This window comes from Erythrolamprus reginae, chromosome 2 (genome assembly GCF_031021105.1).
Source record: "Erythrolamprus reginae isolate rEryReg1 chromosome 2, rEryReg1.hap1, whole genome shotgun sequence".
Lineage (NCBI taxonomy): Eukaryota > Metazoa > Chordata > Lepidosauria > Squamata > Dipsadidae > Erythrolamprus > Erythrolamprus reginae.
In genome coordinates this window covers 229,772,413-229,795,323 of record NC_091951.1, presented here as the reverse complement: position 1 = coordinate 229,795,323, position 22,911 = coordinate 229,772,413, and the positions used below count along the sequence as shown (strand labels likewise).

The window sequence follows — 22,911 nt, the reverse complement described above, 5'->3', positions numbered from 1 at the left end:
AGTGGCAATTTGTGAAGCTCTGGTGAACTCTACGTCCAAGAGGGTTAAGGCAGTACAGTACTGGAAAATAATGGTGACCACACAAAATATCGACACTTTGGGCCCCATTTGGACATTATCACTTTTGTTGCCAGATTGCCATTGTTACCTGATTCCCAACAATCCCTGTTCTCATATGGAATTAGCAGGCAGAAGTTCCATTCCAATAATCACCTCCAAGTCTCACCTCAGGGAAGTTTTTTTCCCTCTAGTTAAAATCTGAAGTCCAAAACAAGCATCATCTCATCAAAACTATGGAATGTACTTGAGATTTATACAGAAGGAACATATTGATCTTTGGCCATTTCTTTTCTATTTTATGGTTTACTGAAAACATACCTGTTTAGAGTCACTTTTTAGGCACTATCATTGCTTCTAAGAGTTTTGAAAACTTTGTTCATTTGAGAACTAGTTTAATTAGCAATAAAATAATATTAAAATTGCAGAAGACCCCAACTTTTTTCTAGCCCCCTTATTTGAGCACCCATGTTTACAAAACGTATTTTGCTCTTAATCGAAATATCTTTCCCCTTTAACTGTTAGAAATTACCTTCCACTTTTGAGAGTTCAGTAGGCGTTGTTGTCTTTCCCTTTTTTAAGCAGAGAGATTGGCAACAAGCTTTCTTCAAACAAAGGAAAGAAAGTAACATTAAAATCTTGAAGGAAACTTATTATTTCCCTGTTTCTGACAAATTATAGTTCAGGCACAGCGAAGAACTGTTTTCTGTGCATTCAGGATCAGGGTGCAGATATTAGGTTTGGGGTGCTTTACCAGTGCATGTATGTATGTCAATTTATGAATGATTGTTTGGATTATATTTGTACTGTGTTTCCCCGAAAATAAGACCGTATGTTACATTTTTTGGACCCCAGAAATATGGCCGTGGCTTATTGGGAGGGAGGAGTATGTGTCTTTTTATTTTCTGGGTGCAGGAGGCAGGCCAGGCCTCAAGACAGGGTGGGGTGGGTATTTTACCAGCGTCTGGCAGTTTTCGTGTCTCTCCAGGTTGTGCTGGCAGATGGAGGGGGCTCTTCCCTCCTGCCGTGACAGCTACAGGGCCTTGATCCCTGTCTCGCTTTTTCCTTCTTGCAGGCTGGAGTGGCATTTCAAAATGCCACTAGAGGCAGAGCCCAGAGGAGCCGAGCCAGTCCCGCAGGGTGTGCGCATCTTGTGTCAGTGCCTGTGTGCACCAGCCTCTCGCTTGCTCGCTGCCTCTCCCAGCCAGGAGCCACTCTTCTTGCAACCAGCACTGTTTTGGCCGGGAAAGAGCAAGAGAGCAAGCAAGAGGCGGGTGCACGCAGGCACTGACACAAGACGCATACACACCACGGGACTGGCTCAGCTCCTCTGGGTCTGCCTCTGGCAGCATTTTAAAATGTGCTCCTGCCTGCGAGGAAGAGGAGGGGAGGCATGGATTGAGCCTCTGGAGCTGCCACGTTGGGGGGGGGGGAGGAGAAACCTCCATCCACCAGCGTGGTCTGGAAAGTCACAAAAGTGCCCTTCCACCTGCCTACCCCGGGATCTGTCTCCCTGCACTTCTGGCTTGGCTGGCGACTCTCGGCGGGTTCCACAGCGGTGCATTCCCGCCACCTTAGTTTTTTCCCACCGCTGATCGCCATGCTGTGCGGCTGGGCATGAGTTAAATCGCGGACATGGACACCAAAGATTTCCTTCCACTGGGTTAGTTGCTGCTGCCGTCTTCTTTCCAAGGAAAGGATGGTGGGCTTGGAATAAATGGGGAGCCCCATGCGCTGGGGTGCAGCCACCGGGCCATGGAGTGGCTTATTTCATCACATGCCCTGAAAAGCCCTGTTGAGCTTAATATCAGGACATGTCATATTTTCAGGGAAACCCTGCAGTATAACCATAAATCTCGTGACATAATTATGACAAGAACATCATCTTATCAACCTCCTTAATTTTTCCCCCCAGGCTTTCGTACCATCAGCGAATAATAGATATCGTTCCTGCTAGTTTTTCTGTTATTACTCCTGCAAATCCAGCATGTATTTATAAATATGGAGACGAAAGTAACAGTATGTAGTAGATGTTATTTATATAATCTATCTATCTATCTATCTATCTATCTATCTATCTATCTATCTATCTATCTAATTTATTTATTCATTCATTCATTCATTCATTCATTCATTCATTCATTCATTCATTCATTCATTCATTTATTTATTGGATTTGTATGCTGCCCCTCTCCGGAGACTCGGGGCGGCTAACAGCAATAACAAAACAGCATATAATAATAATCCAATACTAAAAACAGTTAAAACCCCATTATTATAAAAAACCAAACATACATACAGACATACCATACATAAAATTGTAAAGGCCTAGGGGGAAAGAGTATCTCAATTCCCCCATGCCTGGCGGCATAGGTGGGTTTTAAGCAGCTTACGAAAGGCAAGGAGGGTGGGGGCAATTCTAATCTCTGGGGTGAGTTGGTTCCAGAGGGCCAAAAAAACCCAACTGCTTGGACTTTGACAAGGATCATTTGTTACTGTTGAGGCAAATGGTATTTTGTCTTATTAAAACAGGTGGAGGATGGGGGAGGCAATAGAACAGAAATTTGCTGTAGCCATGGGCAGGTATGAGATGGTGTCAGCCAAGGACTATCCAAAGCCCAATGGTCATGATGATATAAGGGGACATTTCCTAGAGGGTGGCTTCTCTTCTGAAAGACATATAAAACCCTCTAGTATTTTTATTTTTTTATTTTTATAAAAGCTGAGGTGGTGCAGTTTTTAAAATGCAATACTGCAGATTACTTCTGCTGACTGCTAGCAGTTCATCAGTTTGAATCTCACTGGCACAAGGTTGTCTCAGCCTTCCATCCTTCCAAGATGGGTAAAACAAGGACCGAGATTCTTGGGACCAATATGCTGACTATAAACTGCTTAGAGAGAGCTGTAAAGCCTCATGAAGCGGCATTTAAGTCTAAACCCTATTGCTGTTGCTATTCTATCTTACATATGGTCCCTAATTATTTCTCTGACATGGTTGATTTCAAAGAAAATTAAATGTGCTTTTACAATGTTTTGCTCCGAGTCCTCGGAGAGGGGCGGCATACAAATCTAATTAATAATAATGTAAACTTTTTAAAGTTCACTTGTAAAAAAAATGCCCAGTTTTCAAAGATGGTAATTTTTCCTCCCCTATTTTCGGGTATAGAATCTCTTCCTGGATATAACGTTGCACTCTGTTTAAGCATTGCCATTAAAAATAAAGCAAGTAATGATGAAATCTTCACCATTCTGAAGGATATGCCCAATCTTAACCAGGAAGAAGATGATGGTAAGTCTTCTGATATTTACTGCGTTGCATTGCTAATTTCCATTTATGGAAACATTGCAAAATCTCAGCGAGGTTAAGTAGGTTTTAACCAGGATATGGCTCCTGTTCTTATTTTCACCCAGCAATTTGTAGTAGCTCAGTAGAATTGCATTTAACTGGGACTGTTGATATCCAGCGCCATTGCATACATACAAACAAGCAAATGTGCCTTTACATTTGTGTTTTTTAAACGGAATGACAATATAGAATTGGCAAGAGAAAAGGGATAGGAGGGAGAAAATAGCCACATTTTAGAGTTTAGGCTCAGTTTTATCGTCAATCTTTATGTCTAAAATTCATTCATTGATATAAATGGTTTAATTTGCCTTAATGAAATTGTAAGAAAAGCCTATTATGAAATTTGCTCACAATTTTTTTGTAAACAAAAGTTAAAATACTCAATCCTTCTCAGCCTTTGGTAAATGCCCACATTGCTTATAGGTATTCATATGTATTTGTAACTTTTTTTTCCAGATGAAGGCTTCTCATTCAATCCTTTAAAAATAGAGGTTTTTGTCCAGACACTATTGCACTTAGCCTCAAAGTCATTCAGCCACGCTTTCAGTGCTCTGGGAAAGTAAGTATTTATAATTAAGTACATTAAATTGTCAGTGTGCTCATGTTGTTGCCATTTTATTTTTATTTGTCTTGTAACTTTATGAAGAAAAGGGTAGAAGCAACTGTGTTCTGTCCTGTTGTTTATTTTTTGTTGTTTCAAAAATTAGTTGTCTTATCTACTTTTCTTTGACCTGCTGTTTCGAATGGATTATTTACTGGATAGTCTCTAGCATCTTTATTTCTGTCTAACCAGATGAGTCTTGCATTCAGCAGATTTCTCCCACACTACAGCCGTCAGTTCTTTCTCTCTTTGTATTCTGTGGCAGAATGTTGTTCCTGTATTTAAGCCCAAGATACAGGGTAATAAGAAGGTCTGCAGGAGAAGGGAAGTTAAAACAAACACAACTTGCTTGTCCAGAAGACCTCCCTTTCTGCATTTGATTGTAGAGTGGTGGGTAGAGCTTGGGTACAAACAAAATAAAAAACAACCTCTCTGAAGAAAAAGCTGATTCCTTGGTCCCATTATGCAACAAGAGAATGTGAGCCCCATGATGTAAACCAAGCCAAGAAATCAATTCAACCAGAAGACTAAATTGCTTTTGTTAAGGTTGGCAATAATAACAGAATCTTTGAAGTCTGGCCATGCTTGATGCCCTCTGCTTCTTATGGTCTTGTGACTGAGGGAGATGTCTATCTGAGATATTTTTGCAATCTGTAGTCTACTGAGGGAATAATTTGGGGGGAGAGCTGCAGCCAAGGCAGTGGTCAGATAAGAAAAAAATCAGTCCAAAGCAGGAATGGAACTCAAGAAAGCATCTCAGACCTGACCCTGGTTCTCTTTAGGAAATGGCAGGGAGGTAAGATTCTATTACAGCATAGCAGGAAGAACTGCTATGTTACAAAGCTATCTGTCTGTCTGTCTATATATCTGACTTCTATGCTGCCTAATCCCTTAGGACTCAGCATGGCATTATAAACATTGCAATACTGCTGGTCTCTCAAGCTAGAAATCCAGAGTTCGGAATCATCTTGGGAGACTGGACAAGTCCACTTCTCTTTCGTCCTCCCCTCTCAATCAGTTTTGCCATTTTGATCTCAATTAAATCATAAGGGTCCATAAGAATTATAAGAATGAGTGACATGTTCTATTCCTTAACACCCTTGGATTATGTTCTTTCTGTTTTTATAAGATTTCGAGAAGCCCTCAGAACTTTGGCTGAAAGTGATGAAGGGAAACTTCACGTTCTTCGAGTGATGTATGAAGTATGGAAGAATCATCCTCAGGTAAGAATGAACATTTATATCCTTCCTTCCTTCCCTCCCATGCCTGCCTGCCTGGGGGAGTTATGATAAAAGGATCTGTTAACATAAATAATTATGCTCTGCACAGCTCAGGCACCGAATCTTATAGAGTGGCTGTGTTTTGAGGGATCCTGTGTTAGTTTCAGTTAACTGGCACTTTAGTTTGCGATTTTGTGGTGAAACTTGTGCCAGATGGCAATGCACAGTACTGATAAACTGAGCAAAGTTTCTGCATTTCCACAGATGATTGGTGTACTGGTGGATAAGATGATTCGAACACAGATTGTGGATTGCGCTGCAGTGGCAAACTGGATTTTTTCTCCAGAGCTATCTCATGATTTCACAAGGTAAGTAAATATAAACCAAAAAAATCCTTCAGGTTATGTTTCAAATATCTTTCATAGAATTGTGAGTGATCTTGATAAGGGAAGTTTTGCTTGAGTTAAAAATATTTCCTGAAAGTAAGCAACCTTTTGTATACCTGATTGAAATTGTGCATGCTTTTTTTTTCAGTCCTAGAGAATTTTGATACTGAAATTTCTTCTCAGAGGAAAGAGACGGAGAGAAAGTTGCACCATTCCCTTTATGTTTTCGTCCATTTCACGCATTGTCTGAGAAAAGCTTAGATATACAAGGGTGTATCATACCTTTTTACTGACAACAATCAAATGTGTTTTCTCCAAACATGAGAGTTTCCTTTGCTTCTTTTATTGCTAGATTTTATATTTGGGAGATCTTACACTCTACCATTCGTAAGATGAACAAGCATGTGATGATGATCCAAAAGGAGCTAGAAGAAGCCAAAGAAAGATTAGCCAAGCAGAAAAGAGTAGGTCACTTTTTTTCCATGCCTGTATGAAGAAATAAGATTTAAAAGATATTTCATCAGCTATAAAAACTTAAGTTTTGTTTTGTTTTGCTTTGCTTTGCTTTGCTAAGATAGGCAGATAGGCAACAGCATGGGAAGTGGGAGCTGGTCATCCTTCTGTTGTACCTGTGACTCAGGCATTCTTGCCTTTGGATATTTTTAATTGCTGGATAACTAGCTTTTTGAATCTCCATAATGTGGGCAAGTTGCTTGATAAAATGTGATCAGCTTCCCTATATAATTGAACATGAATGATATATCATCAGTTTCTACCTCACAGACTTGCAATATTTTTAAACAACAATAAACACAATCTAAAACAATAGCTGAGACACCTTTTTTTAAATTAATATTTTTATTGATTTTTATAATATAAAACACACCCACAACATATGACATATAACATGTGCTCAGTGATTGTGCCCACCACCAGACAATCAATCATACCCCAGTTGGGGATATTTCTTGTATAAATCATTTAAACCCAAGTGTGAAATATTTCTTTACATATTATAGAGTGATTCCAACTTGTTTCTTATAGCTTGGTCTCGGATATCGTCTTACCTTGTCCCATCGCCCCATCAGCTGTTGCAAATCAGTTTCATTAATCAAATTCATCCTTTCGTCCATAATCTCGAATTAAATGTGGTCCAACATATACCTATACCAATTTTGCATTGTCCATTTTGTCGTGTCTTTCCACCCCAAGACTATTACTGCCTGAGCACTTTCTATCGCTGCTTGTTTTATTTCTCTGTATTCTCCCATCTTACTACTTTTAACTAATACTGCCATTTCCTTAGTAATCGTCCATCTTATATTTAATATCCTATTAATATCCTCTTGCACTTTTTGCCAAAAGTTCTGCACCACTGGGCATTCCCAGACATATGCATAAACACTCCTACAATAGCTGAGACACCAAACTAATCTAGAACAAATGTGACTTCATTTGTCATTTCAGCGTACAGCAAAAAAAACGTGTTGCGTGCTTTCAAGCGATTTTTTGACAGTGTCTGCCACAGTACCTTTTATTTTTGTTTTGTTTCACATCTTGATTATTTATAAAATATCTTAAAATCATTTAAATTTCAACTCTTTCCCTCCAGCGTAGTGATTCTCGAAGGAATGAGAGGGGAAGTTGGCCCGTTGAAGAACAGATCGAACGCTTGCAAGAAAAAGTTGAATCAGCTCAAAGTGAACAAAAAAACCTTTTCCTTGTAATATTCCAGGTAAAAGCAGACATATTGATGGAACAGTGAAAAAGGCAGACTTAGATTTATTTAGCATAGAGCATCAGCACATCAAAGCCAAAAGTTTACAATGTTAATACAGAGTAGTAGTTTGGCTGCCTAAGATTGCTAGATTATTTAGTGCTAACTTGCGGGCTATCCGGGGTTGCACCACAGGGAGCAAACTATTTCTGTAAACAGAGCAGCTAATAGTGTTCTGCAAGAATGACAGTGTTATCTGGGCTTTTTTTCTATGCTGGTTTTCGCTTTGCATTTGGACCAAGCCAGCACCAATTCTTTTTATTGCTTCCTTTGCTATTCCCATCAAAGTGGTACCTATTTATCTACTTGCATTTGCTTTCGAATGGCTAACTGGCAGGAGCTGAGGCAAGAGATGGGAGCTCACTCTGTCATTCAGTGCCGGGGCTTAAAATACTGGAATGAGAAGAGTCAGACTTCTCCAGCCTACACATAACTTTTTTAAGCCACTAAGCCATCACTCCCCTTTCAATCTTAGAATCTTAACGTGATTACAAAAGTCTGGAGCAAGTGTTTCAGCTTCTTCAATTTCTAAATTAAAAGTCTGTACAATTGACAAGTTCTGAAAATAGCAACTGGTATTATGGTTACTAATATTGATGCTCTGTACTAAATTATCCTACCTAATTCAGACAGGCTCTTTTCCATAAATCTTCTAACCCCTGCTTTTAAAAAAAATTTGTCTACGAATCTAACACCAACAATTTGTTTTTATTCTTTTCAGCGTTTTATTATGATCCTAACAGAGCATCTAGTACGATGTGAAACAGGAGGGATTGATGTAATTACACCTTGGTACAAGAACTGTATAGAGAGGCTGCAGCAAATTTTCCTACAAGTAAGTCTGTTAGATGTCAGAATTCATATGGTTATTAAAAGTGAGATTATCCTGATATAGCCTATTTTAGTTTGCATATTCAAATAGAGAAGCCAATGAATACCTTTCTAAGATCTATCAAATGTTTTTCAGAGGATATATATCCATTTGGGTTTGCATAATTTGCATGTTGTGTCTGTTGCTAACTAAGTCATAGCACTTCTGAGATTGATATGGGTATTTAAGATTTTTCTTTTCCTAAAACCTTAGTAATCTAAGCAGTCATGATTTCTGCCCTTGAATTTTGGGCACAAATGTGATCACTGTTGTCTTTAAAGCCTTTAATTATCAGGATTGTCTTTTATTAAATATGCCTCCCAATCTCTAGTCTTTCATTGAAAATTCTAAACAAGCAATTAAATAATAAGAATAAGATGAAATAAAAACTGTTATCTAAAATTAGATACATGGTCAATAGAGAGTGGTGCTGGTATAGTTATGGAAAATCATTTAAAAAAAGCTTGCCTGAAATCAAAGTTGAGTCTTTTTTATTTATTTGTAAAGGTTGTAAATGGAGCTGAACTGTTAGAATAAAGTTTATGAATCTTAAGATTTCTCTTTATTTTATACAGTACTTGTATTGATTTAATTGCCATAATTGCCAATGGCTCTGGAAATTGCACACTAATTGTTATTAAGGAAATATTTTATAATGATCATTAAACTTTTCATATCTTTGTAAAATAGGTGGCATGATGAAAACCTCCTCCTCTTAATTTCATAGTTAAGATTGTCCACCCCCTAGCAGTTCAAATCCTGATGCTGTTTTCAATTTTGTTGACTTGAGTTTCACATAATGTATAGTATACTTGTAAATATCATAGGTATCAAAGAGGTGAAAAATATAAATAATAGATTATATTTTTTAGACATATATTTTTATTTAATGTGCTACATCATTTCCAGTTTTAACCAAAATGGTTTTTTGTGCCTATAGCATCATCAGATCATCCAACAGTACATGGTGACCTTGGAGAACCTTCTATTTACAGCAGAACTGGATCATCACATACTGGCTGTATTTCAGCAGTTCTGTGCACTCCAGGCCTGAGTATTTTTTTTTAAAATTGTATAGGACTTAATTTCGTCTTGTTAAGTTTAAGATGGAATCTTTGATAAGAAAGAGAAAATATCTTTTAATCTGGAAATACATTGCTGTCCTAGATAAACAGTGCTTGAATGGGATGGCTTGGGGCAGTAGGGACCTTATGCTAGTTATGATTACTGGGTGATTGGGATGGAATAATGTGTGGATTTCTAATTTTGAAATGGTTTGAATGTTGACTGTGCCATAGCATCTGCTTTGTTCCCTCCTATTGTTTGTATAAAAATAAAAAAATAGATAACAAATATAATTGGCTCTTTGCTTGGTTGGTTTTTTTTTTGCATATGAACAAATTCTATGAAAATGTAAAACAAATGTCAATACATACAAATTCAGATTAACTATTCCTAATATATTCCATATTAGGAAATATGTTTAAATGTTTAAATGATCAGCCTAGCCCCGTGATGGCGAATCTATGGCACGCGAGACCTTGCCATGTTTCAGCTCCAGCATGCATGCAAGTGCTTAGGAAAGGCTGTTTCATCCTCCAGACGCTTCAGGTAAGCTTCCCTGAAGCCCCAGAGGCAAAAAAAAAAATCCCCCAACAGATAAACCAGAAGTTCAGAAAACGTACTTCCAGTTTGCCGTTGTGCTGTTTTTTGCACTTCGGAGGGTTCAGAAGATATTGATAAAATTGACCGGGTGCAAAGACGGGCTACAAAAATGGTGGAAGGTCTTAAACATACAATTTATCAGGAAAGACCTAATGAACTCAATCTATATAGTCTGGAGGACAGAAGGGAAAGGGGGGGGGGGGAGACATGATCGAAACACTAAATATGTTAAAGCAGGGGTCCCCAACCACCGGGCCGCGGACCAGTACCGGGCCGCGGGGCATGTTGCACCGGTCCGTGGAGTCAGCAGCTGCCGGCCCTCATGCCGCCACCCCCTCCCTCCAGCGCTTCGCCTCCCGCCGGGCAAGAGGCCTCGGGAGGCAGGTTCTGCCGGCCACAGGACGATGGATGGGACAGAGGGGCGGGAAGGACTGAGAGGCTCAAGCCTCTTTTGGCTTCTGCCGCGGGGCGCTTTTGCGTTTTTGGCTGGGGGGAGGCAGGAGGTCCAGCCTGACCCCCTCTCTCCAGCGCTTAGCTCCCGCTGGGCAAGAGGGCTTGGGAGGCAGGTTCTGCCGGCCACAGGACGATGGCGGGAAAGCGGGGCGGGGAGGACCAGCACCCCCATGCTTAATCTCGCCCCCAACCACGCCCCTTTCCGCCCCCACTGGGCCATAGAAAAATTGTCTTGCTGAAACTGGTCCCTGGTGGAAAAAACGTTGGGGACCACTGTGTTAAAGGGTTAAATAAAGTTCAGGAGGGAAGTGTTTTAATAGGAAAGTGAACACAAGAACAAGGGGCACGATCTGAGGTTAGTTGGGGGAAAGATCAGAAGCAACGTGAGAAAATATTTTACTGAAAAGAGTAGTAGATGCTTGGAACAAACGTCCAGCAGACGTGGTTGGTAAATCCACAGTAACTGAATTTAAATATGCCTGGGATAAACACATATCCATCCTAAGATAAAATACAGGAAATAGTATAAGGGCAGACTAGATGGACCATGAAGTCTTTTTCTGCCATCAATCTTCTATGTTTCTATGTTTCTGGGAAGCTTCCTGAAGCCCTGGTGTGCAAAAAACAACACAATGGACAAACAGGAAGTGTGTTTTCCCAAACTTCTGGTTTGCCTGTTTGTGCATTTTTTTCACCTACCAGCAAGGCCTATGCACATGTGTGGGGAGCAGCATGGGGGGATGGGGGCATGCATGAGTGGGGGGGAAGGAAAGTGCGTGGGCACATGCTCGCATGATAGCACACCCACACCCGCTCCTTCTGGCATGCGAATCAAAAAAGGTTCACCATCTCTGGCCTAGGCTTACATTGACCAAAGGGGACTTCACTGGTTCTGTCCTTTTTGAAATTTATAGAAACATAGAAGACTGACGGCAGAAAAAGACCTCATGGTCCATCTAGTCTGCCCTTATACTATTTCCTGTATTTTATCTTACAATGGATATATGTTTATCCCAGGCATGTTTAATTTCAGTTACTGTGGATTTACCAACCACGTTTGCTGGAAGTTTGTTCCAAGTATCTACTATTTCAGTGAAATAATGTTTTCTCAGGTTGCCTTTGATCTTTCCCCCAACTAACTTCAGATTGTGTCCCCTTGTTCTTGTGTTCACTTTCCTATTAAAAACACTTCCCTCCTGAACCTTATTTAACCCTTTAACATATTTAAATGTTTCGATCATGTCCCCCCTTTTCCTTCTGTCCTCCAGACTATACAGATTGAGTTCATTAAGTCTTTCCTGATACGTTTTATGCTTAAGACCTTCCACCATTCTTGTAGCCCGTCTTTGGACCCGTTCAATTTTGTCAATTATATATCAAATATATGAAGCATTCTACCTGGAATTGAACATATATAATTTATTTATTTATTTTTATTTATTTATTATTTGGATTTGTATGCCGCCCCTCTCCGAAGACTCGGGGCATTCTGTACTGCTCGTTCTGTATTTTAGTTGAATTAAGCAATTAGGGTTATTAAAAGCTATCTATTAACATATCCATCCTAAGATAAAATACAGGAAATAGTATAAGGGCAGACTAGATGGACCACGAAGTCTTTTTCTGCCGTCAATCTTCTATGTTTCTATGTTTCTGGGAAGCTTCCTGAAGCCCTGGCATGGAAAAAAGAACACAATGGACAAACAGGAAGTGCGTTTTCCCAAACTTCGGGTTATTAAAAGCTATCTAAGCCAACAGCTAAAGTGGAGAAGGGGTTTGCTAATACAAAGAGGTTGGTGGCTCCCGCTAAACCTATCAATCTGTAGGAGATCATTTTGTGAGAAAAGCAATTTTGACCACAGGGAGCCTAACTCAAGATTGTCTAAATACAAAGAAAGTATACTGGCTGCCAAATTTGATTTATCAGCTTAAATATTGTTTGTATTTTAATGCTTACTCAGGAATTTTACAAGTTCAGTCATTAAATGAAGACTGGCCTTGTTAATATTTTTGTCAGCTTCTTAACGTGAGAATACAATATCACCCAGAGCTCCTTAAAGGTCTATTCTCAACATTGGAGAATATCTGTAGTTTGGGATACAATGGCTGGATCATTGATTTATTTATTTATTAGATTTGTATGCCGCCCCTCTCCGAAGACTCGGGGCTGCTAACAACAATAAAGAAGACAATGTAAACAAATCTAATATTAAAAATAATCTAAAAACCCCCAATTTAAGAAACCAATCATACAAACAAGCATACCATGTATAAATTCCATAAGCCTAGGGGGAAGGGAAAAAAATTCAATTCCCCCATGCCTGACGACAGAGGTGGGTTTTAAGGAGCTTGCGAAAAGCAAGGAGGGTGGGGGCAACTCTGATATCTGGGGGGAGCTGGTTCCAGAGGGTTGGGGCCGCCACAGAGAATGACATTGTTTAGTCGACGGGACCCGGAGAAGGCCAACTCTGTGGGACCTAACCGGTCGCTGGGATTCATGCAGTAGAAGGCGGTCCCGGAGATGATATGCTCTCTGATCCTGCATTTCTTTTTGCAAATGTTTCATTCCCAAGCTAGGTAATACAATATAAATGTTCCCTGCCAAAGACTTGTACCTCTAAGGAGAATTGAGAAAGAAAGACTTCAAACATCACACTAGTTTAAGTTGTATAGCCCTAGGTCCTGGTTTCCAGAGCTTTGATAACTCTGGACTTCAGTTGCTGCTACTGAATGCCATGTTAACCTGTAATAAAATTACTTCATTCACATTCTGATTGTATATGAAGTGCTGACCTAGCTTGCATCACTGATGCCTGATTGGGCTTTGAAAGGGAAACTCCTGTCTCAAAAGTGTACTCTCCTGGATTGCAAGTGTGCCATCAATCATGATTCCAGGACAGCAGCAATAGAAGGCTGGCATTATTTGTCTCTGGTACTTCCAGGGTCCCTGCCCTGACATCACATGGATGTGAAACACTTTGTGAGATTGGGCTGTTGGGATCAGTGAGAACTGCTGCCCATTTAACCTCCCTGCAGTATAGCAGTGTCTCTGTCTGGGCCCCTGAACTCTCTGGGTTGAAGTTCTCCAGCCTTTAGCAGAATAGAATAGAATTTTATTGGCCAAGTGTGATTGGACACACAAGGAATTTGTCTTGGTGCATATGCTCTCAGCGTACATAAAAGAAATAGATACATTTGTCAAGAATCATGTGATTGTCATAGGGGTCAAATAAGCAATGAAGGAAACAATATTAATAAAAATCTTAGGATACAAGCAACAAGTTACAGCCATACAGTCCTAAGTGGGAGGAAAAGGATGATGGGAATGATGAGATCTGGGTGACTTTATAGATCTGGGTGACTATCTCTGGGCCTCGGACAGTGTTGGCGAACCTTTTCGACACCAAGTGCTGAAATGGGAGAGGGCACGGGAGCATGGAAACCAAAAGAGCAGTTTTCCGGTTTCCAGCATGCACACCACTCACACTGGTCTTCCGGTTTCTAGCACACATGTGCACATAAAGACTAGCTGGCCTGCATGTATGTGTGCTCCAGAAACTGGAAGTTCAATTTCTCAGTGTGCACATGCACGCTAGGGAGCTACTCTTCCAATTTACGGCACTCCCCCATGTGCAAAGACCAGCTGGGCAGCATCCATGCATGCCAGAAACTGGAAACTCAGTTTCTCAGCACATATGCACACCAGGAAGCTGGTCTTTTGGTTTCTGGCACTCCCCTGCACACAAAGTCCAACCAGAAGAGCAATGGGCACATCTGGCATGTCTGTGTGCCACTTCCAGTACACGTGCCATAGGTTCTCTATCACTGGCCTAGGGTTGGTAGCACCATGGCCACCATGGTAGCCAACGCCTAGTTCAACTCATTCATAGTCTAACCCACAGTGGATGGTGTTACACAGTAGATCTGTTTGCCTCAGGAAATTTGTGTCTGGATTTTGGGGGGTGTTAATATCAGTCCTTTGCCATGGGCAGATTACTCCTTTTGGCCTTCCACATGTTCTCCACAGCAGCTTCTCACAGGAAGGCAGGTCCCACCCAAGATGCCTCATAAAACCAGTGCAGTTCATGTAATTTGGCATATGTTTTCATTGCTGCCGTCATTCAGGAAGCAATAGGCATGCTGGACCAAACAGCATCCTTGCAGACTTTCTGTGCAGGCAGGTCTTGTAGAGTCCCATGGCTCTAAAAAATGAATAGACGTGAGATGTTTAGAGCGCTGCTTGGAAAAATAAAGAATGAAGTTGGTCAAGCATTGATACAAGCTTTTGTTTGGATGTATTTTGGGTTGATAAAGAGTGAAACATTTACAAATGTTTCATCATCAAGCCAGGTAATATAATACAAATGTTCCCTGCCAAAAATTTGTAACTCAAGAAGAATTGGGCAGAAAAACTTCTAGCACCATAATCAGTGGTGCTTTATACCACGACCTGTTTTCTGGAAATTTGATGATTCTTGATTCCGGTTGCTACTGCTTAATGCCAAGTCAACGTATAATAAAGCTCATCTCATCCACATTCTCATTATGAATGCAAGCACTTTCATTAGGATGTACCTTGTCAAAAGGCATCAAGGCGTACTTACCTTTCCACTTTTATTAAATCATGAGACAGTCTTAATGGCCCTGTTTCACCTGATCAGATCTCTCCTGGGTAAGGAGGTTCCGAGGAGCTGGTTCTTGCAGGGCTGCTTTCAGGAATATTCTCAGCATTTGTCAGTTAACGTTGCTTGGCTTCTCTCAAGAGTTGGATTCTTTGCAACTGGCCAAGACAGATTTGAGTTCTGGGAGGAATTTCAGATGGTTGATCCAGATGAAATGGACAGGGTCCTTGTGGCCACAGATTCTTGGTCACCTGAATTTTGGATCCGTTAACTTTAAATAAGGGTGCATCCATTTTTCAAGAAGCCATTCTTGGACCCAACAGTCATTCCTAGTATAGCTTCAGAGCATCAGCACTCTCAGTAGCATTCTCCACGGCATGCACATGGTTCGGACTGAAATTTTGGAGCTTACAGGTTTGCGTCTCTATTGAAGTAATGGGATAAATGTGATATTTTACAACCGTGATGGTGAACCTATGGCACAGGTGGCACACAGTCATATCTGCTGCCACGTGAGCTTTGGCCCTAGCTCAGCTTCAGTGTGCATGTGTGCACCGGCCAGCTGATTTTTGGCTGGTGTGGAGGTTCTGGGAGGGCTCCAAGAAAGTAGGGAGGGCAAAAAACAGGCATGATGGGCCCATCAGAAGTCAGCAATTGGGGGAGCACAGGGCATCATGTGTGGGGGTCAAACACGCCCATGTGCAGGGCATGAGGCATGTTGAATTACTGATATGGGCACACATGTGCTTTTGGTACCTCAGGGAAAAAAGGTTTGCCACCACTGTCCTATAATATATATGTGGATGACCTGAAAGTTGGAAAGTGTTTTTGTAATCTACAAGCAACTGCAGATGCATATGAAAAGCTTTTAAGTATGTATTTAATGATAAGACACAATTTCGTATTATACAGTTAAATATACACTGCTCAAAAAAAATAAAAGGAACACTTAAAAAACAGAATATAACTTCAAGTAAATCAAATTTCTGTGAAATCAAACTGTCCACTTAGAAAGCATCACTGATTGACAATCAATTTCATCTGTTGTCTAAATGGAATAGTTGTGCAAATGAAATATCCAATGAGAATACAGTGGTACCTCTACTTAAGAATGCCTCTATTTAAGAACTTTTCTAGATAAGAACCGGGTGTTCAAGATTTTTTTTGCCTCTTGTTAAGAACCATTTTTTACTTAAGAACCCGACCCTGGAAAAATTTCCCAGGAAATTTGAGAGCGGCACAGAGGCCTGGCCAGTTTTCTGCCATCCCCCCTTTAATCCTGGCCATCTCGGGCTTCCTGGGCTGCCAGAGGAGCCTTTCAGTGGTGCTTAAGGCTTTGGCAGTTCAGAGCAAAGAAAGCATTTTGTTGCCTCCCAGAGCGTTTGGGCGCGGAAAGGCAAAAGGGGTTCTTCATCCTGGCTGAGTCAACTCGGCTTCAGCCAAACGGAGAGGTCACCACAGTGAAGGAAAGGCGCTGGCTACAAAGCGAGCAAGTGAGAGAAGAAGGTAGCCCTTCAGCATGGGAAGGAAGAGGAAGCAGGTAGCAGCAGCAGCAGCTGCCTTTCAAAGGAGCGGGAGGTTCCCACCTCTTGCCCGCCTAGGTTTCTCTCTCTGGCACAGTGTATGGGAGGCAGCCTCACGCCAGGTGTATGGGAGGCATATGCTCTTTCTCACCACCTCAGAGTTCCTCTTTTTTTTTAAGCCTTAAAGTTTGGGATTTTTTTGATTCCCCTCACCTCACCTTCTTCCTTCAGCAGCGACTGTCCTCCTCCTCTTCTTCCTCCTCCTCCTCCCACACAAATTCCAAACTTTTATTTCTTTCCTAATGAGTTTGCATGCATTATTTGCTTTTACATTGATTCCTATGGAAAAATTGTTTATTCTTACAAACTTTTCTACTTAAGAACCTGGTCACGGAACATATTAAATTCTTAAGTAGAGGTACCACTGTATTTCAATCATTTAGATCTAGGATGTGTTATTTGAGTGTTCCATTTATTTTATTTTTTTGAGTAGTATATTATTCAATAAATGATAATATTTTTTTTCCAGATTTTAATGTATTTTACTTCTTGATGCTGAAAAAAAAATCAGGGAGGAGCTCCATCCATCACTGAAATATTCTTCTAACCTTGCCACTGTTCAGCAATGCATAATTCAGCATCTTAATCATTCCCACATCATTTATGTATTTTAAATGACAAAGAAGGCATTTCAACATTTACATTCTACGCTTCTTCCAAATCAGAATTCACTGCCTACCCAATGTACATTGAGGCAAAGCTCAAAACTATCAGAAGATTCCTCGTTGGGAAAAAACCAGTTTTGCTCTTATCACATAAAGTTTCTGATATTAGAAGCATTTTTTGTTATTACATTATTTCTACATTTTCAATGTATGTGGTAATTACTGTTTTCTTAATGTCGCCAATACAGTATATTTCCTATACAGTACCTTATAATAATGATATTGCTCCGTGGGAGCTATACCTGCTAACAGAAAAATTATATACATTTTTTAAATCAGAACAAAAAAATGATACAGAAAAGTACAAGGTCAACTGAGATGATGACAAAAAATATTTTTTGTACACCTGTTATCGGAGTTTTGTCCTCTCCCCCGCCCCCAAAGAAGCATAACAACAAAGGTGCACGAAAACTCCCGCCTGCTAGATCGTCCCTTAGCTTTGACCTGCTCCGGAACAGCTCCATTCGCATCCTGTCCCTTTCCCAGAGCTCCTCTCTGGTTTCCCCCCACCCATCCATCCCAACCAGAGCCCACCGGAAGGACCAAGTCGCCGGGCCGGAAGATAAGGAAGAGTCGAGAGGAGCAGATACACGCGTCTTTTGCAGCCCGCTCGCTCGCCCGACGGCCTGTCGCTGGGTCCCTGGGCGGCGTCTGAACCGGCGGCTTCCAACGAGCGCATCGGTGGGGGCTTGTCATCTGGCCGTGGCGCCGGCTGCCCTTTTGTGCTCCGGAGAGAGAGAGAGAGAGAGCCCTTCGGCCGGTCCTCCAAGAGAATCGAGCCATGTCGCACAAGCGGCACCGGGACGAGAATGACGGTGAGAGCAGGAGTGGGGGGGAGAGAAGAGGAGGGGGAGATCGTCGCCAGGGCCGCCTTTACCACCACCACCGCCGCCTCCATCCACCCTTGGTGCCTTCGTCGTTAGAGATGCCGGAGCCCTTTGGATGATGGGCAGTTTTCTAAATCAGATCCCGGATTTCTCTCCGGTGTCTGTATGTGTGTGTGCGTGAGAGAGAGATCGATCGGGAGAATAATCATCTGAAAGCGTTAGTTTCAGCCAAACCTTGACTAAATGTATACTGCTCAAAATAAATAAATAAAGGGAACACTAACACATCCTAAATCTGAATGACTGAAATATTCTCATTGAATACTTTGTTCTGTACAAAGTTGAATGTGCACAACAGCATGTGAAATTGATTGTCAATCAGTGTTGCTTCCTAAGTGGACAGTTTGATTTCACAGAACTTTGATTTCCTTGGAGTTATATTGTGTTGTTTAAGTGTTCCCTTAATTTTTTTGAGCAGTGTATTTGCAGGTGGCATGTGTAAATGGAGCTTAATAAAGTAACCGCTGACATCTCCAACACAAACATGCACACACACATATGTTCAGGGTCTTTTGTCTTCTAGTGAAAGTTGAGCTGTGCCTTGTAGTCATAGAAAGAGTTTGACAGGTTCCCAACATGTAACAATGTTTAAAGTTGACATTTTTTATATTCCTAGTGTAAATTCCCAGATTTTGTGCACATGCTGGAATTTTGTACTTTTCTTCACAACCAGTTTATGATCTGTTTAGTTCAGTGTTTCCCAATCATGGCGAATGCTGGCTGGGGAATTCTGGGAGTTGAAGTCCAGATATCTTCAAGTTGCCATGGTTGGGAAACACTGATTTAGATGAATGAAAAGAAGGAATCCATTATTCTGAAAGATAGCATTTAGACTTACTGTATATACTGGTTCATTGTGTTTTTACAGCCCTCTCTAAGTGGTTTATAGAATCAGTATATTGCCCCCAACAATCTATATCCTCATTTTACCCACTTCAGAAGGATGAGTCAACCTTGAGCCGGTGGTGAGATGTTAACTGCTGAACTACAGCTAGCAGTTAGCTGAAGTAGCCTGCAGTGCTGTACTCTAACCACAGCCTCACTTGGGCTCTTGCTTCCCCTTTGATGGAAGATGTACATTTTTATATATTGTTCTAACAAAGGTAGGCAAAGTTGGCTCTTCAATGACTTGTGGACTTCAACTCCCAGAATTCCTGAGCCAATCATGCTAGCTCAGGAATTCTGGGAGTTGAAGTTCACATGTCATACAAGAGGCAACTTTACCTATCCCTGTAATCTAACAAAATACTATTAGTATTGAGTTTATAGTTTATATCTGAATTTAAATTTTATTCTCAGGTAAATATAGTCAGTGATCAATCTGTAGTTAGTGATCATAAAGACACCTTTTTAATTTTTGCCACTGGATTCAGCCAAAATAATAATAAATATGCCTTGTGTTTTTACTTTTTTAACCTTTCTAATCTCTTCAGTTGAGGGGATTGAGGCTTAGCCTCTAAGGCCAGTTTAAAAAAAGAAGGGAGCCCTTGTATTCCAAAGGATTGGCTGGAAGGGTGGTTCAAATCAATTTATTTTAGCCACCTCTGAAATATGCAAAATGTGAGGGGGAATTTTGTTATGAGTAAACAGATTTTTTTTAACATTAGTAGCATAAAATATCAGTGCAGTGTCTTATGGCATTTTCCTGGAATGTGTTGTGAAAATGTACATATAGATGTCAAATTTTTTTATATTGAATATTACAATTGCACAATATTTCCAACCATATTGGGGTTTTCATTTTGGCATCTGATAAATTTTGTCTTGTTAAAATAGAACAACAGCACAAGAAAAGAAGATCAGATGATGAAGATGAAGAGACGTTGGAAGACTTAATAAGCACATTGGGAGAAGAGGTAAAACAACTAGCAGCTTCGTTTTGAGATCTTTGAGGTTTCCCTGTCTGAGAATAACATAAACACTCAAATACAAATAAGATATCACAAATATATGTGTTTAGAAATGGGATAAACATATTCTGTGCTGTGCCATTTTGGGTATTTTTTATAAAGGAGTTTTGTCCTTTAGATGCTATCCATCAGAGTATCTGCCTTAATAATTTCAAGAACCATAAACAAATACTCCTTAACAATTATGTGGAATGATTGCACCATTATTCTATAATGGAAGCTTAACATTTTTATGGTCACTTACAAATGGAATCTGCAACAAACTATTCCACTGTATTTAGAGTTTGTAATAATATTGTGCTAACCAACTTTCCATGCTGGCTTTCAGCATACCATTCAACTTACTTACTAGAAATGTGTTATGGCTGCTGATCTGATCAAGTCATTCTCATTGATTTGATTGAAAACTCTCAAAAGATCAGGATTATGGATTTTTATTTCAGTGGCCTTCTTTACTTGCAATCCTGTCACTCCTGACCCTATCTGAATCTCTATTTAGTCCTCCTTTATCTATGTAAAGCATGAATTATTATGAAGGTTTGTTTCATAGAAGAAATAAAACCAGTTTACAGATGAGGCTGTTATTGAACAGTGTTTTAGGATGATCACGAAGATACATTTCTTTTAAATTTTGTTATATTTCCCAATTTTTTTTATGTGTGTGTGCATGTGTGTGTTTCAATAAAGAAATTAGGTAAGGAGCAAAAGAGAATAGCAGTAGAGTATCCTTTAATTCAGTGTTTTCCAATCTTGGCAACTTGAAGATATCTGGACTTCAACTCCCAGAATTCCCCAGCCAGCATTTGCTGGCTGGGGAATTCTGGGAGTTGAAGTCCAAATATCTTCAAGTTGCCAAGGTTGGGAAACACTGCTGTAATTGATAGCTTTTAGAGCTACTGTAGCTGACATACTGAAAGGACATTTTAATGAGAAGTGTCTTTGTGAGATATAGATATATATAGATATATATATATACATATATAACAATAAGATAATGACTTTCTAATATCTTATCCCCTCAGAGTGATGCTCCTTTGGAAAGTAACGTAGATAATGTGACTAAGGTGTTGGAGGCACATCTGCCAAACTTCAAAAGCAAAATACTGAGACTCCTTTGTACAGTGTATGTATGCAAAAGATTTATGGATCTAGGTGATGATGCATTAACTGTCAAGCGCAGGAAATCAAGAGTCCAGGCACTTCAACAGGATATAGGTTTATTGTATTCTAAAGCTCCTCAAGAGAATCTGAAGTACTAATGATCAATGCCAATAGGTGGTAGATAAGAGTCAAGAGAATTCAAGAGGGGCTGGAGATAGATCTCTTATGGGCGAGAAGGTCCTCGAGACTAATGATGTATTGGACCTCTCCCTCAGGCTCAGCCTGGTCATCTCGTACATTAGTTACAGTGAAGGCTTTTAAGTACCGTATTTTTCGGAGTATAAGGCACACCTTTTTACTCCCAAAAAGAGGGTGAAAACTTGGGTGCGTCTTATACACTGAATGTAGACCCAGCCAGCTAGCCACCTCCACCCTTTGGCCTTTGTCTCTCAGCAATTTGCCTCCTTGCAGCAAACAGAACAGAGACATTTAATCCAAGCAACTCATTTTCAGCTTCCCAACCCTCAGCTGATTTGAGGCTCCAGCTACATGCTAAACTGAAAGTGATACTAGCTGCAAGGAAGCAAATTGCTGGGAGAGAGACACATATTTTTATTTTCTGTTGAACTGGATGCATGGAGGTAAGTCAATAACTTTATTATTGTTCTAGACAACAAATGAAGAAGCTTTTTAAAATAAATGCTTGATCTGAAGAGGCCCAGTGCTATTGTATCTTCTTTTAAATAGCAGAGAATAATGTATACTTCCAGAAAGCCACATCGATTTTAAATATCTGTAAAAATAAAATCTGAAATGTAGCAGTGTCTTGTTTAGTATTGAGATAAGGCAGCTGAGTTAAACCCTGACTTAGTCATGTTTGGAGTAGATCTATTTAAATAATTGGGAAGAATTAGTGTGACTACATTTAAGAAAACTTTCTGTCATTAAGTACTGCCATAATTACATTTCTCCCAATTCTTTGCTATTTCTATGGGTCAGACACACATGCACAGAAATACAAAGCAAACAGTGTACAGTGGTACCTCGACGTACGAGTTTAATTCGTTCCAGACCCGAGCTCGTAAGTCGATCAACTTGCATCTCGAACGAATGCCTTTAGACTTTGTTTTTCGTGCTGAGATAACCGGAAGCAAGGAGATTCTTGCGCCACCTAGTGGAAGCTCAGCTCGTATCCCGAATTTGAGCTCGGGTATCGAACAGAAATTTCGCTCGCGTCGCGGCTCGTAACTTGGAATACTCGCATGTGGAGCAGCTCGTATCTAGAGGTACTACTGTATATCATCTGTACTGTTTGTTGTTTGGAAAATTGCTGGGAGGCAGAGGCAGAATTTTTTCCCCTTGTTTTCCTCCCCCAAAACTAAGATGCATCTTATACTCCGGTGCGTCTTATACTCCGAAAAATACGGTAATTACTTTTCAAAAAGATTTCTTTTCAAAGCTCTTTGTTGAATATATTGTATGGATATATATATTTCCCGTTTAAAGAATGTTTGAAGCTTGGAGACAATATGGGACAATTAGCAAGGTAACTAATTAGGATGGACGTGTCAAAATAGTTTTCTTTTGCTGTTCGTTCAGGCTTGTTAACTGCAGTGCCACCTATCTTAATTTAATATGTTTTCTGTAGTTGTGCGTTGAGATGCTTATTTGCAAGTGCCAGCTTTCTCTAGAATTTTCATAAGAGCTCAAAGAAATTATTACATTTTTGCCTGAGCTGTTGCTCATCTGACCTTCTCCATTCAACTT

At 40.3% G+C, this 22,911-nt stretch overlaps 2 protein-coding genes across 4 annotated transcripts in view; both read left to right on the top strand.

Annotated features, from left to right (window-relative positions):
- LOC139162165 (nuclear cap-binding protein subunit 1) overlaps nucleotides 1-9,611 on the top strand; it is a 46,778-nt gene extending 37,167 nt beyond the window's left edge. For both annotated transcript variants that reach the window (XM_070742226.1, XM_070742228.1), the window contains exons 15-23: nucleotides 1,973-2,076; nucleotides 3,224-3,346; nucleotides 3,860-3,962; nucleotides 5,134-5,227; nucleotides 5,489-5,592; nucleotides 5,963-6,074; nucleotides 7,223-7,345; nucleotides 8,109-8,222; nucleotides 9,199-9,611. In XM_070742226.1, the coding sequence (XP_070598327.1) occupies nucleotides 1,973-2,076; nucleotides 3,224-3,346; nucleotides 3,860-3,962; nucleotides 5,134-5,227; nucleotides 5,489-5,592; nucleotides 5,963-6,074; nucleotides 7,223-7,345; nucleotides 8,109-8,222; nucleotides 9,199-9,312 (991 nt within the window). In that variant the 3' untranslated portion in view covers nucleotides 9,313-9,611. The remainder of the gene's footprint in view (nucleotides 1-1,972; nucleotides 2,077-3,223; nucleotides 3,347-3,859; nucleotides 3,963-5,133; nucleotides 5,228-5,488; nucleotides 5,593-5,962; nucleotides 6,075-7,222; nucleotides 7,346-8,108; nucleotides 8,223-9,198) is intronic.
- Nucleotides 9,612-17,771: 8,160 nt separating this feature from the next.
- LOC139162163 (nuclear cap-binding protein subunit 1-like) overlaps nucleotides 17,772-22,911 on the top strand; it is a 39,670-nt gene continuing 34,530 nt past the window's right edge. The window contains exons 1-3 of one of the 2 annotated variants that reach the window (XM_070742220.1): nucleotides 17,772-18,061; nucleotides 19,910-19,989; nucleotides 21,066-21,166. In XM_070742220.1, the coding sequence (XP_070598321.1) occupies nucleotides 18,028-18,061; nucleotides 19,910-19,989; nucleotides 21,066-21,166 (215 nt within the window). In that variant the 5' untranslated portion in view covers nucleotides 17,772-18,027. The remainder of the gene's footprint in view (nucleotides 18,062-19,909; nucleotides 19,990-21,065; nucleotides 21,167-22,911) is intronic. The other variant, XM_070742221.1, reaches the window with a different exon arrangement.